Consider the following 16625-nt stretch of genomic DNA (forward strand, 5'->3'; position numbering starts at 1 on the left):
ATCAACTACTAATTTTAAAAGTACTCATTAGTTCAAAGGACTGAAATTGCTTAAAGATATGTTTATAATGCACAAATTTTAGTGTTTTCAAGGTATTTATAGAAACAAATACATACTAAATGATTAGCTCTATTTATTTTAAAAAGTAGTATTTTTATACCAGGGAAATGAAGTTGTTTATGAAGTTAGTGACTTCATACCCTGATAGTTTTTCTCATACTAAGCAATAATCACTTGTAATAAAAAAAGCTATCAATCCAAGAGTGTAAGGCCTCAATACTTACCCTGACTACACTGAAGTCCAGCTTAGTCTCTTGTGCACACTGTAATATGAGCTGAAAGCAATTTTTACTTTGATTGGTCATTCCATTTTCATAATAACGCTGTAAAATCCTTTGTTGTTCTACAGTAAATACAGAACGTAGATTCATCTAAAAACAAAAGAAAATACTCTGAAAATTGGAATAAAAATTGGGCATGTGTAGAATTTGCATGTTTTTGTTTTTTGATACAATTTCAGTGCTTCCAAGCTGCAAGATTTCTTTAAGGGAATTAATCCCCAGTAATGGGTAATACATTATGTGCTAAAGGGAGACAGGTTCTCACTGAAAATTACATGTAATGCAAACATTTATTGAATTTGTCCAGGAAAAGTACCAACTTTAAAGACAAAAAAGAGAGGAAAGACCTTATCTGGTTAGTGTCAGTGCATGGGGAAAAAAGGTTCTTTCACTGAACTAAATATTGATGGCTAGTAAGTCAGAGATGGTGGTAGCTACACATGGTCAATTATCAACAGGGACACTCACTGTTCTTTATCAAGCAAGGTATCTGGCATAAGTCTTATAGCCAGAAGTTGTGCTCTGGAACAAAAGGGCGATTTTATTTTTCCTCTTTATGGATAAAGGGATTCTTTTTGCATATTGAAACAAAACCCTCTCTTTAGAGCTTAAAGATAAACAGGAAGTTTTTGTAGCTGTGAAAATTGCTTTAGGCAACAGTAACCAAAATAATTATTTTTAATAACTATAGTATATAAATCAAAATTCAAAATTATGTACATTTTAAGAAAAATAAACCATATGAAAACTATGTAGCTTTTAGTTAAATTGACACCATCATAATTAGATGAGAGAAATTAAAAAGAAACCCATTTTATCTTCCCTGCTAATAGTGAAGATGCTAAATATAAACATCTCTGTGATTCTTACTAAAAAAAGGGAGGTCAAGCGCTTTTTTGCAAAGGATTTGTACATTTTATAAAGAAGAACACTTGTAATTAGATTAAAGCAGTTTCAGGTTCTTGTTAAAAGCTGTCATACTGAAATTGTTATTCCTAAAAATTGACTAACAGGAAGAAAACCCTTCCCAAGGAAATTATCTGCAAAATTAGGAAAACAGCAACAGCAAACACACTATAAGCCAAGCCAAACAGAAGTCATTTCGGTTAGTATACTGTGTACATTGACATGGAAATAAAGAATAATTCCTTTTTTTTCAGAATATTTTAAGCATAAAGCAGTCTCATAAAGAAATTAAACACAGTTATATAGTCATCCATTTCAATGTGTACATGTGACTTTATTTTTTGCCTACAGTAACATCTTCCTATCTCATGTTAAGAACTCTGATTAGAGAAAATCAGATATGGGAGTGGGCACAAGAAGGATGAGGACAGAGTTTCTCCCTGGAACTTTCAGAAACAACTCCTCTAACTTTCCGAAGGGCATCTCATTCAAGTACACCAATGTGGAAATATAAGCCTATTACATGCAGCCTGACCAAATTTTCAAAGATGTTAGCATTAAAAGGTACGGAATCAATCCATCAAAGCAGTATTTGCTATCATGTTGTGGGTAAAATTGTAATATTTCCAGAATATCTCTCCTGGCTTTGGTTCATTTGCATATCCTTAGAGGTGGAGGTTCATCTCCATGTCAATGGGTAATTACCTGGGCAACCTAGAGCATGTCTGAACCTGAGAAGTTAAGGGAAGGGGCTTGCCTGCTTGCTTGCTTCCTCCGGAGCAGGTGAAAGAGATGGCACTGGACTGCAGTCTGTAAGCAATATATGGGTTTTAAACTTTATTTCTCCTTTTGACTGATTTTTGTTTTTAGAGGTATTTTGCCCTGGGATTTCCTCTCCCTGGAGTTACATCTGGCGGTAGTCCGCAGGATTCCTCAGAACCCAAAATCTATCATAATGGGTGCGACCTTTGGGAGGGCTGCCCCAAGAAATTGTGGAGAAATGCCCAGAAGACCCCTGTGGATGGCAGTGAGGCCTCAGTGGATGCAGCAGCAAAGGGTGCAGCTTCACCTGTTATTATCCCCCCAGCTGTGGGACTTCCAATTTTGGAACCCCTATTGGGAATTGGTCTAGGATAAAATACCTCTTAGAGGAGTGGGGCCTTGTCCAGAACTGGGGAAGGGTGTAAACACTGGAAGCTGCAGAATTAGCCATCCGTGAGTTGGAAGACTACGTGGAGATCTTAGGGGGTCAGGTTGCTGCTGGCATTGTAGCTTCTCTTTCCATCAAGATAGTGGAAAATGTTATACAGGAGAGAGAGGGACTTAGGCGGAAGAGAGACACATTTCAGCATCACTTGGAGGAGCTGGGCAATAACTGATGGGATGCTATTAAAGAAGAGAGACAGTTACTGAAAAGACAGGTCACGCTCCTAGAGACTCCTTAGCGGTAAGGGGGGAGGCAGCAGGAAAAGCTGCATTGCAAGAGTCCATGGGGGTGGGGGAGGAATGAGTAGTGCCTTCAGCCCTGGAAATGGTGGAGGAGGAGCTGTTGGTGGAGGAGCCGGAAGGAGAAGAGGAGGAGGCAGGGCCATTGACGGATTTGCTACCCAGGCCACCGCCGGAGGTACCATCTTCTCCTGCATTAAAGGCCCACCCAGCTATAATTAAGAAAATAAAAATAAAACAACCATGGGATCCACAGGGGGAGAAGCAGCACCCTTCCCAGTTTGTGGAGCACTCCATGCTCCACCCCTATACCCAGGATGAGCGGGTGGACATGAGCATCTGGTATAGGCAGAGGCTATCAGAATCTCTGCCTACATGGCTTTTACGTCTCTGAGATACGGGGGTGGAAAACATTGTTATGTTGGATACTGAGATGAGTAGAATGGCTTCCCTCATGACTCACCCTTCCCTCTGGCAGTGCTTGCAAAGTACCAGTCACATTTTAGGGAATCAGGTGCTTCTGGATTGGCTGACAGCAGCCATCAGGGCAGTTTGACGTAACCAGGGTTATTTCCCTTACCCACTATCTGGAAAACATATGCAAATCTCCAGCACGTGTTACAGTTATTTGTCCCAGGCCGGGAACTTCATGGAAGACAGTACTAAGGATTCACCTGAGCCCTCACCCCCACAAGAGGATGACTGGGTATCACGGTTGGACTGAGGGGGTGTCAAAGTCCCCACCTTGGTGGACAAGGTTGGACCAGAGGCCACATGTAGAAATAGCAATTCGTTGGCCCCCTGTGAATATACAACATGTCCTGGCGGTGGTGGACACAGAAGCTGAATGTTCTTTGATCCATGGCAACCCTGTGTGTTTTCCCGGGACCCCTGCTCTGATAGATGGCTATGGGGGCAAGGCAATTAGAGGGAAGAAAGCCAAAATCTCACTAGGGTAGGGCATTTACCCCCAGAGGAGTACACTGTGTACATTTCTCCCTGAATATATTTTGGGGGTAGATATCCTGCAGGGCCTGTGGTTACAGACCTCTGCAGGTGAGTTCAGAATTAAGGGACATGTGGTAAAGGCACTTCTGAGGGGACATGCTAAACACCTGCCTGTAGCTCTGCCTGTATCTCCATGGGTGACAAATACTAAGCAGTATAAATTGCCTGGGGGGCACAAGGAAATTGGAGAAGCTCTGCAGGAGTTGGCGAGGGTGGGCATTATTAGCCCACTCACAGTCCTTTTACTTCCCCAGTGTGGCCAGTGTAAAAGCCAGACGGCTCCTGGCATATGACTGTAGACTACAGGGAATTGAATAAAGTCACACCCTCTTTGCATGCTGCTGTACCCTTTATAGCAGACATTCTGGACACGAATTGGGAATGTATCATTATGCAGTACAGCTTGCTAATGCTTTCTTCTCTATTGACATAGCACAGGAAAGCCAGGAACAATTTGCCTTCACATGGGTAGGTTGGAAGTGGACATTCACTGTCCTTCCACAGGGGTATCTCCATGGTCCCACCATCTGTCATGGACTTGTAGCCCAGGACTTGGCCACATGGAGAAAACTGCAAAAAGTGTGGTTGTGTCAGTACATTGATTATATTATGCTCACATCTGATTCTCTTTCAGATTTAGAAGGGGCAGCTCCTAAACTGCTCCAACATTTATAGGAAAATGGATGGACTGTGAAGAGCACCAAGGTTTAGGGACCTGGTTTGTCTGTGAAATTCTTGGGGTTATCTGGTTGGGTAAAACTAAAGTTGTTCTTGAAGCAGTTATAGACAAGGTCCACGCTTTCCCCACCCCTACCACTGTGGCAGTATTACAAGAGTTTCTGGGTCTTTTGTGTTACTGGAGAGTGTTTATCCCGCAATTGGCACAAATTCTGAAGCCCTTATAAGGGTTGGTACGAAAGATCATCAGGTGGGACTGGGATGAGACATGTGCAGCTGCTTTTGCTGCTACAAAGCGGGCAGTCAAGGCTGTACAGTCCTTGAATGTAATGGACTCATCAAGGTCCTGTGAACTAGACGTTCATGTAACTGAAGATGGTTATGGATGGGGTCTTTGGCAGCAGCTTGAATGGACACACCAACCTATTGGATTCGGGTCACAACTATGGAAAGGAACAGAGATCTTGTACACCTTGATAAACAAGCAACTGGCTGCTGTGCACCATACCTTACTGGCTATGGAGCCCATCACAAGAATAGCTCCAACCAAGGTAGTAACCACCTATCTCATTGCAGGGTGTGTGCGAGACTGGACCCAAAGGCCATGGAGTGGTGTGGCACAGACAGGTACACTGGCCAAATGGGGCACATATTTAAAGCAGTACAGCACCCTCTCAACTAGGCCCTTAAGTGGAGAACTCCAATGCTTAATGGGGCCGGTGACCTATACCAGTAGAAAACAGGAAGAACTTGCTTCTGAGCCATTGGTAGCTAAGACTCCTTATCAGGAGGGAAAAGCCCCCTATACCTGAAGATACTTGGTACACAGATAGCTCTAGTGGTGGGCACCTAACAAAGTGGAGGGCTGTGGCTTTCCATCCTAAGACTGAGAAAATATTGATGGAGGATGGAGAGGGGAAGAGCAGTCAGTGGGTTCGGTTGTGGGCAGTATTGCTCATGATCACCCAGGAGCCTTTCCCCATAGTTTTCCACAGTGACAGCAGGCTGTCTATTGTGGCTTGACCCTGTGGCTACTGACATGGTATCATGCCAACTAGATGGCTGGTCACCGGCCCCTTTGGGGGCAGGAGTTGTGGCAAGACCTATGGGACTCTGGTCAGACTAAGACTGTTACCGTATATCATGTGACCAGCTATTTGCCTTTGGCATCCCCAGGGAACGATGAAGCAGACACATTGGCCCAGGTGCACTGTCTAGAAGGAAAGCCTGCCTCTGATGTGGCCCCATGGCTACATCAGCATTTGTTGCACATAAGGCAAAATAAATTTTGAGCTTGAGCCTGTTGGTGGGGCTTGCCGTTGACCTTTGAAGAAGTCAGCAGAGCCCAGGAGTGCCTTTTGTGCTCTAAGCGGGACCTGCTGCAAGTCCCACAGCAACATGGGATAATAGTAAAGGGGCCAATATCCCTTGTCAGGTGGTGCATAGACTATATTGGGCCTCTGCCCATATCAGAAAGAAATCAGTATGCAATGACTTATGCGGATACAGCTACTGGACTATTGGTTGATTTTCCTGCACATTGTGCAGATCAGCAAACCACCAAGAAGGGCCTGGAGTGTCTCTTTGCAGCCTATGGCCAGCTGCAGGTGATTGAATGTGATGAAGGCACTCACTTTACTGGACATGTGTTACAAGAAAGGGTGCAGCAATTAGGAATAAAGTGGAAATTTCATGTACCATATAATCCTACCAGGGCAGGCATTATAGAGAGGTATAAAGGTTTGTTGAAATCTGGCCTGAAGTTGGACACCAATAGTCTATGGGTTTGGTCAGTTCACCTATGGACAGTGTTGTGGCATTTGAATGAGAAGCCACTAAAAGAGCTTAGAGCCCTGTGGATATGCTCACACACCTTGCTGCCTCTCCTATACAATTGTACGTCCAAACCAAAGAAGAGCTATTGAAGCCAGGTTATGGCCAGCAGAGCAACATCTTGCTGCCAGCCCCTACTGCATTAAGCCCTGGAGACACTGTTGAATGGATCTGGCCCTGGACATTTTGACACATTGACCAGTGATGGCTGGCCTTTTTGGCACCTTGGGGGAAGGCCTGGAAGCTGGCCTTGTGTGTATTCCTGGAATAACAGCTGAATGGCCCCCAAAGTTCATGGTAAGAGCATCATGTGAGGAAGTTTTGTTTTATCTTTATGGCCAGTGCCTGTAGCTCCTGTAGCCCTATATATTGACTCATCTGTAACTCCTACAGGGAGTGGGGGTGAAAGTCTGGTATACTAGACCAGGATGAGACACCATTCCTGCCACTGTTTTATCACAAGACCACACTCTTGCATGTATCCTACCTGATGGACAAGATTTGCCTGTGCTGGTGTCATTAAAACATGTACCTTATTGCCCTTAAGGTTATTTTCTCCTACAGTCCTTGTGAACTGAATGTGCCCCCTGGCTTCAGATACCACATGATGATTACTCTGGACCCCCAGCTACTGCCTGCCTGTGGAATGGACGAGTTATGGACTTAATCTGCATAAGATTTTGAACCTAGCTGAAGCCTCAGGCTTGAGGATTATCATGATTTTATTGCTGTTGCTATTGTATGTTATTAGTATGGTCACAATTCTCCAGTTTTCTCATCCAGGGACCATTACAGAAGAGGGGGAACGAGTATATTATAAGGCGAGATTTCTGGAGGGGTGGTGTGTGGGTAAAATTGTAATATTTCCAGAATATCTTGCCTGTCTTTGGTGCATTTGCATATCATCAGGGGTGGAGAGAAATTCATCTCCATGTCAATGGGTAATTACCTGGGCAACTAACGGCGTGGAGGAACCTGAGAGGTTAAGGGGAGGGGCTTGCTTGCTTCTTTCTTCCAGAGCAGGGGAGAGAGACGGTGCAGGACTCCGATTTGTAAGCAATAAATGGGTTTTAAAGTTTAATTCTCCCTTTGACTGATTTCAGGTTTTAGAGGTATTTTGCCCTGGGAATTCCTCTCCTGGGACTTGTACATGGCTGCCAATTTTCTAGAGCAATTTGGGGTTCCTTTTCCTAAATGGTTCAGCTAGTTAGGAAAGGAGCCAGAAGATGGAGGTCGAATAACTGAAATACCTCTCTATAAGCATGGTGTGGATTTAGAAGCAATGTACTTTGGTACTTTGGAAAAAGTTCTGAGGACGGTTGTAACCTTCAATTCACTAATGCATAAACAGGATAATGGCTCTGACCTTGCTCTGCAAGACTGTAACTGCCACAAAATGTTTAGTGTGAAAGACATGGGTGATCCCTAAACATGATGTTACCTGTCATAATAACATAGTACTGTTTTTCTATTAACTGGTTACAACTGTTACACTTACCCAAGTATGATATAAACCTTAAAAAGCCCAGTAGGCCCTTCCTCATGGATACAAATAGCCAAATATGGGTGATAAGTACTAAACGGATTTCTGGAGTCAACAACTTTGAACCTTTAGTTTTTTTCCTTAAATTCAGCAGCAACAGTAGGAAGGCTACTTTGCTCCAGAGATCTTCTATTTGTCTTTCAAATTATAGGAAGTTCTTTCTTTACCACAACAACTATGTAAGCAATAAACAAGCAACATAATTTGTCATTATCTCCACCCACTGTAGTTATCTTGGTCTATTCAGTGGCAAGATATTCAAAGACAGCACAGCCAAAGTCATTAATCATTTGCACAAAAATATGGAAAAGCATTGTAAAAACTTTCATTTTAAAAGCTGGGATCTTATTTATGTGGAACATAAAATGGCAATCCATAGGTTTCATGGAAATTCAAGTCTATTGGGTTCTGGTAGGGATCATAACTGACGTAGGGCATTAAATACTGAAATAACTCATTTAGCTTTACCTCAAGATTTCCTAGTCTAATACTTTTTGCAGTGTACCACCCACTCAGCATATGCCAGCCATAAGAATAAAATGACCTACTGTCAGCTCCACTTTGGACTATTAGATAAATCACTTCATTTATTTCTTTTTTTTAATTTAATTTTTTATTTCAGTATCATTAATCTACAATTACATGAGCAACATTATGTTTACTAGACTCTCCCCATCATACATCACTTAATTTCTATGAGCATCCATTTCCTAGTCTGTAAATACTAGATCACATGATTTGTTTTACCTACTAGCCTAGGTGGTTGTAAGTTAGCACATGTGAATTATTGTAACATATTTATATCTTTAGGTGTAACTAGGCTCTTCAATTTATCTATCATATTCAGGTATGGGATTTCTCAGGTTGCTCTCAGCCTTAAGATTTAGTGTTTTAATGAGGACCCTGAACCACTGAAAGGATTAAATTATGCTCAATATGTTCTATTCAAACAAGCAGAGCAATGAGAAAAGTAGTTTAGATTTACTGCTTTAGAAGTACTTGAAAAATACAGCTTTTTGGAGTGACTGCCTCCTTAGGAGTTCCAAATAGCTACAGCTGTATTTCTCACATGGGAATATTGTGGACAAATTCATATAGAACATTGTCCTTATATATCTGGTGTCATACTTAACATCAGCTCTAATAATGCCCTAAAATGTCTTAAGTGGGTAAATCACTTGAAAAGTACCAATTTTACTTGTAAGTATTCATTCTTGGAAAACCTGATTTTCAAAGTGGGATGAGTCCATAAAATCATCACCAGTTCATATATAGCACAACCTTTCCAATATTAAAAATTTTAATTTTGGGTAAACTATTTATTTTCATTTGTTTACAGAGAGTTGAGCTTAGGTTAATACAATACCTTGAATATCTTTATTTTGGCCAACAGGTCTCTATTAACATTTTCCTTTTTATCCATTATTATTATTCATTTTCAAATTTACATACACTAAAATTAATTCTTTAGTAGTTTTATGAGTTAAAATAAACATATATATTAATGAAATCAGCACCCCAATCAAGATCCAGAACAATTCCATCACTCCCCAAACTGCCCTTATAGTGCTTCTTTATCATTAATCCTTATAGCCATCCCAGCCCCACGAAACCACTAATCTATTCCTGTAATTTTGACTTCCATAGAATACGATGTGAATAGAAATCATACAGTATGTGTTCTCCTGGACTAATTTCTTTCATTTAACATAATGCACTTGAGATTCATCTGTGTTTTCTTTATCAGTAGTTTGCTCTATTTTACTGCAGAGTAATATTCCACTGTATTATGTACTATGATTTATCCATTCATCCACTGAGGGATATTGGGGCTGTTTCAACTTCTTGGCTATTAGGAGCAAAGCTATTAAAAATATTTACATGAAAAAAAAATATTTACATGAAGGTTTCTCTCTGCAAATAAGATTTCATTTCTCTTTAGTTAATACCTAGGAGTGGGATTGTTGGACCTTATGGTATATACTTAACTTTATAAGAAACTACTGACTGTTTTCAGAAACAGACTTATTCATTGCTAGCATATCAACATTCAATTGATTTTGGTATACTGACTTTGCTAAACTCACTTACTGGATTCAGGAGCTTTTTGTTGATTGTTTGTTACTTTCCAAAAATGTCATCCACAAACAGAGACAGGCTTCTTTCTTTTTTCGAATATGTATGCCTTTTTACCCTAATCTTGCTTTAATTTACTAGCTACCTATAGTGTAATGTTTTAATAAGGGCTGAACACTGGACATTCTTGCTTTGTTCTCAGCTTTTGCAAAAAATCATTCAGTCTTTCATCATTACGTGTGATGTCAGTTGTAGGCTTTTAATAGATGGTTTATCATATTCAGGAAGTTCCCTTCTATTTCTATTACATTGAGAGTTTGTATTATTATTACTATTATTATCATTATTATCATTAATCAGTATTGAATTTGTCAAATGCTCTTTCCCTGCATCTATTGAAATGATTGTACAGATTTTGTTCTTTAAACTTTTGATATGGTAAACTTTACTGATTGATTTCAAATGTTGAACCAGCCCTCCATTCCTGGAATAAATTCCACTTGTCCTTGATGTGTTGTTCTTTTTATATATTACTTGATTTAATTTGTAAATACTTTGTTGAGAATTTTTGAATCTATATTCATGAGGGATATTTATGATTTTCTTTTCTTGTATTTGGTTTTGGTACTGCATAATGCATAATTTGTTAGGAAGTATTAGTTCTGCTTATATGTTCTGGAAGATATTATGTAAAATTGTTATTATTTTTTCATTAAATCTTTGCTAGAAATTACCAATGAAGCCACCTGGGTATAGAATTTTCTTTGCTGGAAAGTTTTAATCTATAAATTGCATTTCTATATTATTCAGATAATCTACTTCTTCTCAAATGGGTTTTGATAGTTTCTGTCTTTCAAAGAACTGGTCCACTTTTTTTTTTATTTTGGTATCATTAATCTACAATTACATGAAGAACATTATGTTTACTGTTATTTTGGTATCATTAATCTACAATTACATGAAGAACATTATGTTTACTAGGTTCCCCCTTCACCAAGTCCCCCCCACATACCCCTTTACAGTCACTGTCCATCAGCGTAGTAAGATGCTGTAAAATCACTACTTGTCTTCTCTGTGTTGCACAGCCCTCCCCATGCCCCCCCACACACTATACATGCTAATCATAAGGCCCCTTTTTTTTCCCCGTCCTTGTCCCTCCCTTCCCACCCATCCTTCCCAGTCCCTTTCCCTTTGGTAACTATTAGTCCAGGATAAATAAAATGTGGTACATATACACAATGGAATATTATTTAGCCATAAGAAAAAAACAGATCCTACCATTTGCAACAACATGGATGGAGCTAGAGGGTATTCTGCTCAGTGAAATAAGACAGGCGGAGAAAGACAGGTACCAAATGATTTCACTCATACGTGCAGTATAAGAACAAAGGAAAACTGAAAGAACAAAACAGCAGCAGAATCACAGAACCCAAGAACTGGTCCATTTTATCTAAGCTGTTGAATTTAAGAGTGTAAAGTTTCTTACACTATTCCCTTATTATTTTAATGTCTGTAGGGTCTGTGGTGGCGTACATTTTCCTTTTTGATATTAGCAATTTTTTTCTTCTCTTATATTTGCCTTGGTCAGTTTGGGAAAAGGATTATCACTTTTATTGATCTTCTGAAATAACTAGCTTTTGGTTTCCTTGACTTCTATTTTTCTGGCTTCATTTTCATTGATTTCTGCTCTTATCTTCACTATTCCCTTCATTCTTCTTTCTTTGAATTTAAGATGTTCTTTTTCTAGTTTCTTGAGATGGAAACTTAGATTGTTAATCTTTGACCTTTCTTCTTTTCTAAATATAAGCAGCCACTAATGCCATAATTTGCTTTTAAGAACTACTTTGGCTGTATTCTGCAAATTTTGATAGACTGTACTTTTTAACAGCTTAATTGAGGTATAATTTACATACAAAGAGTTGCAAATACAAATAAAGAGACATATTTAATATCTGCAATTTGATGAGTTTGGTTTTATGGAAAAACCAATGACACCATTCCCATAATCAAAGTAATCAACATATCAAACACCATTATTGATTTGTTTGTTCTGTGGTAATATGAGATCAATTCTTTTTGATAGGCACAAAACTATATTATTAACTATAGGTACTATGTAGTGCAGCAGATCTCTAGAACTTACTCATCTAGCATAACAACTCCCTAATTCCCTCACTCTCCATTCCCTGGAAACCACTATTGCATTGTTTGTTTCTGTGAGTTTGACTATGTTAGATACATCATATAAGTGGAACCATGTAGTATTTGTCCTGTTACCAGTTTATTTCAGATTCATCCATACTATTGCAAATGGCAGCATTTCCTTCATTTTTAAGGCTGAATAATATTACATTGTATGCATATACTAATTTTCTTTATTCATTTGTAGGACCCATGGTTTGCTTCCATGTTGTGGCTACTGTGAATAGTGCAGCAAGGAACATTGGGAATACAAATATCTCTTTGAGATCCTGATTTCAAAACTTTTGGATGTATACGCAAAAGTGGGATTGCCAGATCACATGGTAGTTCCAGTCTTAACTTTTTTGAGGACTCTCCATACTGTTTTCCCTAGTTACTGAACATTTTACATTCCCATCAACAATGTACAGGGTTTCTAAATTCACAACCTTGCCAACACTTATCTTCCAGTTTTTTTTTAATTACAGTCATTCCAACAGGTGCGACCACCATACAAAAAAAATCAACTCAAAATAGATTAAAGACATAAGACCTGAAACTATAAAATTTTCCATAAGAAAAAAATAGGGAAAAACCTTCTAGACATTGGTCTTGGGAATGATTTCTTGGATATGTCACCAAAAGCACAGGCAATAAAAGCAAAAATGGGACTACATGAAACAAAAAACAAGTGGAATTACCTCAAATTAAAAATCTGCTGCACAACAAGGGAAAAAAATCAACAAAAGGAAAAGGCAGCCAACAGGAAGGGAGAAAATATTTGAAACCACATATCTGATAAGGAGTTAATTTCCAAAATATATAAGGAACCCCGACAATTCAGTAGCCAAAATCTAATTACTGAATATAAAAATAGGCCATGGGTTTGAACAGACATTTCTCTGAAGACAACACACAAATGACCAATAGGCATAAGGAAAGATGTTCAACATTATTAATTATCAGGGAAATGCAAATCAAAACTATGATCACATAGGGTGTATTTTAATTGTCATTTAATTCAAAATATTTTCTATTTTCCCTTGATTATTGTTTAATTTAAAGTATTTAAGGATTTTCTAGATATCTTCATTATTGATCTCTAGCTTACTTTGGATATGATTAGAGAACATACTTTGTATAATTTCAATTGTTTTAAAAATTTTAGTACCTGTTTTATGGCCAAGCAAGAATATGGTTCCCCTAAGAAATATTCCACAAACATTTGAAAGAAATGTGTCTTCTGCTGTTGTTGGGTGGACAGTTCTAAAAACAAAGCTGGAGTATATAAATATTAGTATCAGTCAAATTAGAATGTAGAACAAGGAATAGTACGAGGAAAAGGATGGATATTACATAACAAAAGATCAATTCTCCAAAAAGTTGTAACAATCTTAAGTTTGTATGTGCCTAAATACAGATATTCATAATACACAGAGGAAAACTGATACAATTAAAAACAGAATGGACACGTCCACAATTATACTTGGAGACTTCACCATTCCTCTTTCAGTAATTGATGAAACAAGTAGTCAAAAACTCAGTAAGAACTCTGTCTTAACTAATTAAGCAGAACTAAGGGTATAGCAGAGGGAGAATTTCCTTTACTTCATCTTACTATATATATTATAAGCTTCTGGGGACAGTGAGCAAATTTCCATCTTTTTAATTCTCCAGCTTCTAGAACAAGGCCAGGGATCTATTAAGTGCTCAAAAGATGCAAAGCATTGCCTCCACTTCTATTTCCTGATAAAAGTTTATATAGATTTAATATTCTTTATTAAATGTTATGTAGTATTCACTAGTGTAGTAATTTTGGCTTAGAGATTTCTTTAAAGGAAGACTTTAAATTCCAAATTCAATTTCTTTAACAGATACAAAGTGCTCAGTTATTTTATTTCTTCTTTAACTAACTTTGGTAACATTTATCCTTCAAGGATATGGTAATTTCCTTTAAGTTGTTTAATTTATAGGCATAGAGTTGTTAATAGTCCATAAGTATATTTTCTAAATGTCGACACAGTCTGTAGTGATACTCTCTCCCTCATTCCTGATATTGGTAATTCGTGTCTTCCTTTTTTTGTTGTTGTACAGTCTTTTCTCAAAAACCAGATTTTGGTTTCACTGCATTTTTCTATTTTTTTCTGTTCTCTATTTCTTTTATTTCTGCTCTTATTATTTCCTTCTTTCTGTGTGTTTTAGGCTTAACTTGCTCTTCTAGCTATAGTTTGTTAAGATTAGGTTCAAATAATAGATTTTCAACCTTTCTACTTTCCTACTATAAGTGTTTGATGCTCTAAACTAACCTCTAAGCACTGATTTAACTTCATTTCACACATTTTGATATGTTATAATTTCATTTCCACTAATTACAAAGTGCTTTCTAATTTAGTTTTTAGGTTCTCCTTTGGCCCATTGGTTACTTACAAGTTTGCTATTTAATTTCCAATTATTTGGGGATTTCCCAAATATCTTTTTTATTGATTTTTAGTTTAATTCCTTTCTGATCAGAGAACATCCCTCATATAATTTCAGTTTTTTAACTTTTGATAGTTTGCTTTATGGTCCAAAATATAGTGCATGTTGATCAATTTTCCACGTGCATTTAGGAATAATGTGTATCCTGATCTTATTCCACGGAGTATACCAGTCAATTAAGTTGAGTTGGTGGAGAGGGTTGTTCAAGTCTTAAACAATTACTGATTTTCTCTCCAATTGTTTTAGCAGTTACTAAGGTGTTAAAAAAATATCTGAATATAATTGCTAGTCTGTTTCTTATTTCTTTTTTATCAGCCTTTTTTTAATAGATTTTGGAGTCCCATTATTAGGTACATTAATATTTAGTATTTTTATGATATCTTAATGAATTTATCCCCTTATTAATATGAATGGCTTTCTTTATACTTCTTAATATTTTCTTCTATGAAGTCTTCTTTATCTGATGTTAATATAGTCAACTTTTTTAAAAATTAGTATTTCATGATATATTTTTCATTCATTAATATTTAACCTATCTATCCTTTACATTTAAAGTGGGTTACTTGTAGACATCATATATATGAGTTAAGAGTCTAATGTGACAATATATTTTAATTGGTATGTTTAAACCATTTTGCAATTAATAAGATTATTGAGATGGCTGAGTTTAAATCTGGAATATTGTTTTCTATTTCCTTCACCTCTTCTTTATAAATATTAATTAAATATTTTTGTAGTTCTATTTTATCACCTAGATTAGGTCATCAGTCTTGGTTGGGTCATTATATTAATAGTTGTTATAGTGATAAAAATATATACATGTTTAACTTATTATCAAGAAATGATATTGTACATACTATTTCACATATTCTAGAAGAATCTTACAATAGAATACTTGTATTTCTCTTCTGTCCTTTGTGCTATTTTTTTTCATTTTGCTTTCACATGTTATAAAATTCCCAATAAATTGTTACTTGAAACACTAAAGTTATCTTTGAAAGTGATTTTTTTAAATTAAAAGATCATATTTACCTACCTATATGTTTATTTCCAGTGTTATTCATTCCACTGTGCAGGTCCAAATATCATTCTTCTTGGGCCTGAATGACTTCCTTGAACATTTTAGTAGTGCAGATCTGCTAGTAATCTACTGTTTTTCTCTTGTATAAGTAGGAAATCCTTTATTTCCCTTCAATAGTTTGATATAGAATTCTAGGTTAACTGATTTTTTTTCCTTTCAGAATTTTAAAGGTGTTTCTTCTTCATTGTCTTCTGGGATGCATTGTTTTCAATGGGATATCTCCTATTATTCTAATGTTTCTGCCCCTGTATGTAAGTAATCATTTTTCCCTTTGTTTGCTTTTAAGATTTTGTTTTTTTCCCTAGATTTCAGCAACTGGATTATGAGATGCCTTGGAGCCATTTTCTTCAGCTTTATTTTTCTTGGGATTTGTTGAGCTTCTTGACTATGTATGTTCATAGTTCTAACCTGTTTGGAAGATTTCAACGGCTAATTTTAAAATATTTTTCATCCCTTCTCACCTTCTGGGGCTCAAAGAACATTTATAATACACTGAATGATCTTATCCCATAACTCACTGTTGCTCCATTCATTTTTCCCATGTTTTATATTTTGTCTCTAGAATTTAAATTTGAATCTTTGAATAAGTCTTCCATTTTTTACCTCACTATGCTTGTGCTCTCCTCTACATTATTGAACATAAAGAATATATCTAACACCAGCTTTAACATTCTTCTCTACTAACTCTTTATTTTCTTTATTCTGTTTTATAACTGCTTTTCACCACAGTATGGGCTGTACTTTCCCATGCATGCTTGGTGACTTTTCATTTAATGGAAGATATAATGAATTTTGTTGTTGGATACTGGATGTTTTTGTGTTCTCTGAATATTCTGGGGCTTTGTTTTGGAATACAGTTAAGTTACTCAGAAACTGTTTGATTCTTTTGAGGTTTGCTTTTATTAAGCAAATTCAGAAATGCCTTCAGTTTAGGGCTAATTTGTTCCATTACTGAGGCAATACCCTTTTGAGGATCTTCCCAGATGCTCCATGAAATATGAGGTTTTCCAGACTAGTTGCTGGGAACGTGAAGTATTTCTGGTCCTGTCCTATG

The 16625-nt window shown here is 37.3% G+C and overlaps 1 protein-coding gene across 1 annotated transcript in view; it reads right to left on the reverse strand.

The window, feature by feature from the left end:
- HDX (highly divergent homeobox) overlaps window positions 1-16625 on the reverse strand; it is a 314801-nt gene that overhangs the window by 289410 nt on the left and 8766 nt on the right. Inside the window, exon 2 of the mRNA XM_057495440.1 lies at window positions 285-431. Within this exon, the coding sequence (XP_057351423.1) occupies window positions 285-431 (147 nt within the window). The remainder of the gene's footprint in view (window positions 1-284; window positions 432-16625) is intronic.

This window comes from Manis pentadactyla, chromosome X (assembly GCF_030020395.1).
Source record: "Manis pentadactyla isolate mManPen7 chromosome X, mManPen7.hap1, whole genome shotgun sequence".
Classification (NCBI taxonomy): domain Eukaryota; kingdom Metazoa; phylum Chordata; class Mammalia; order Pholidota; family Manidae; genus Manis; species Manis pentadactyla.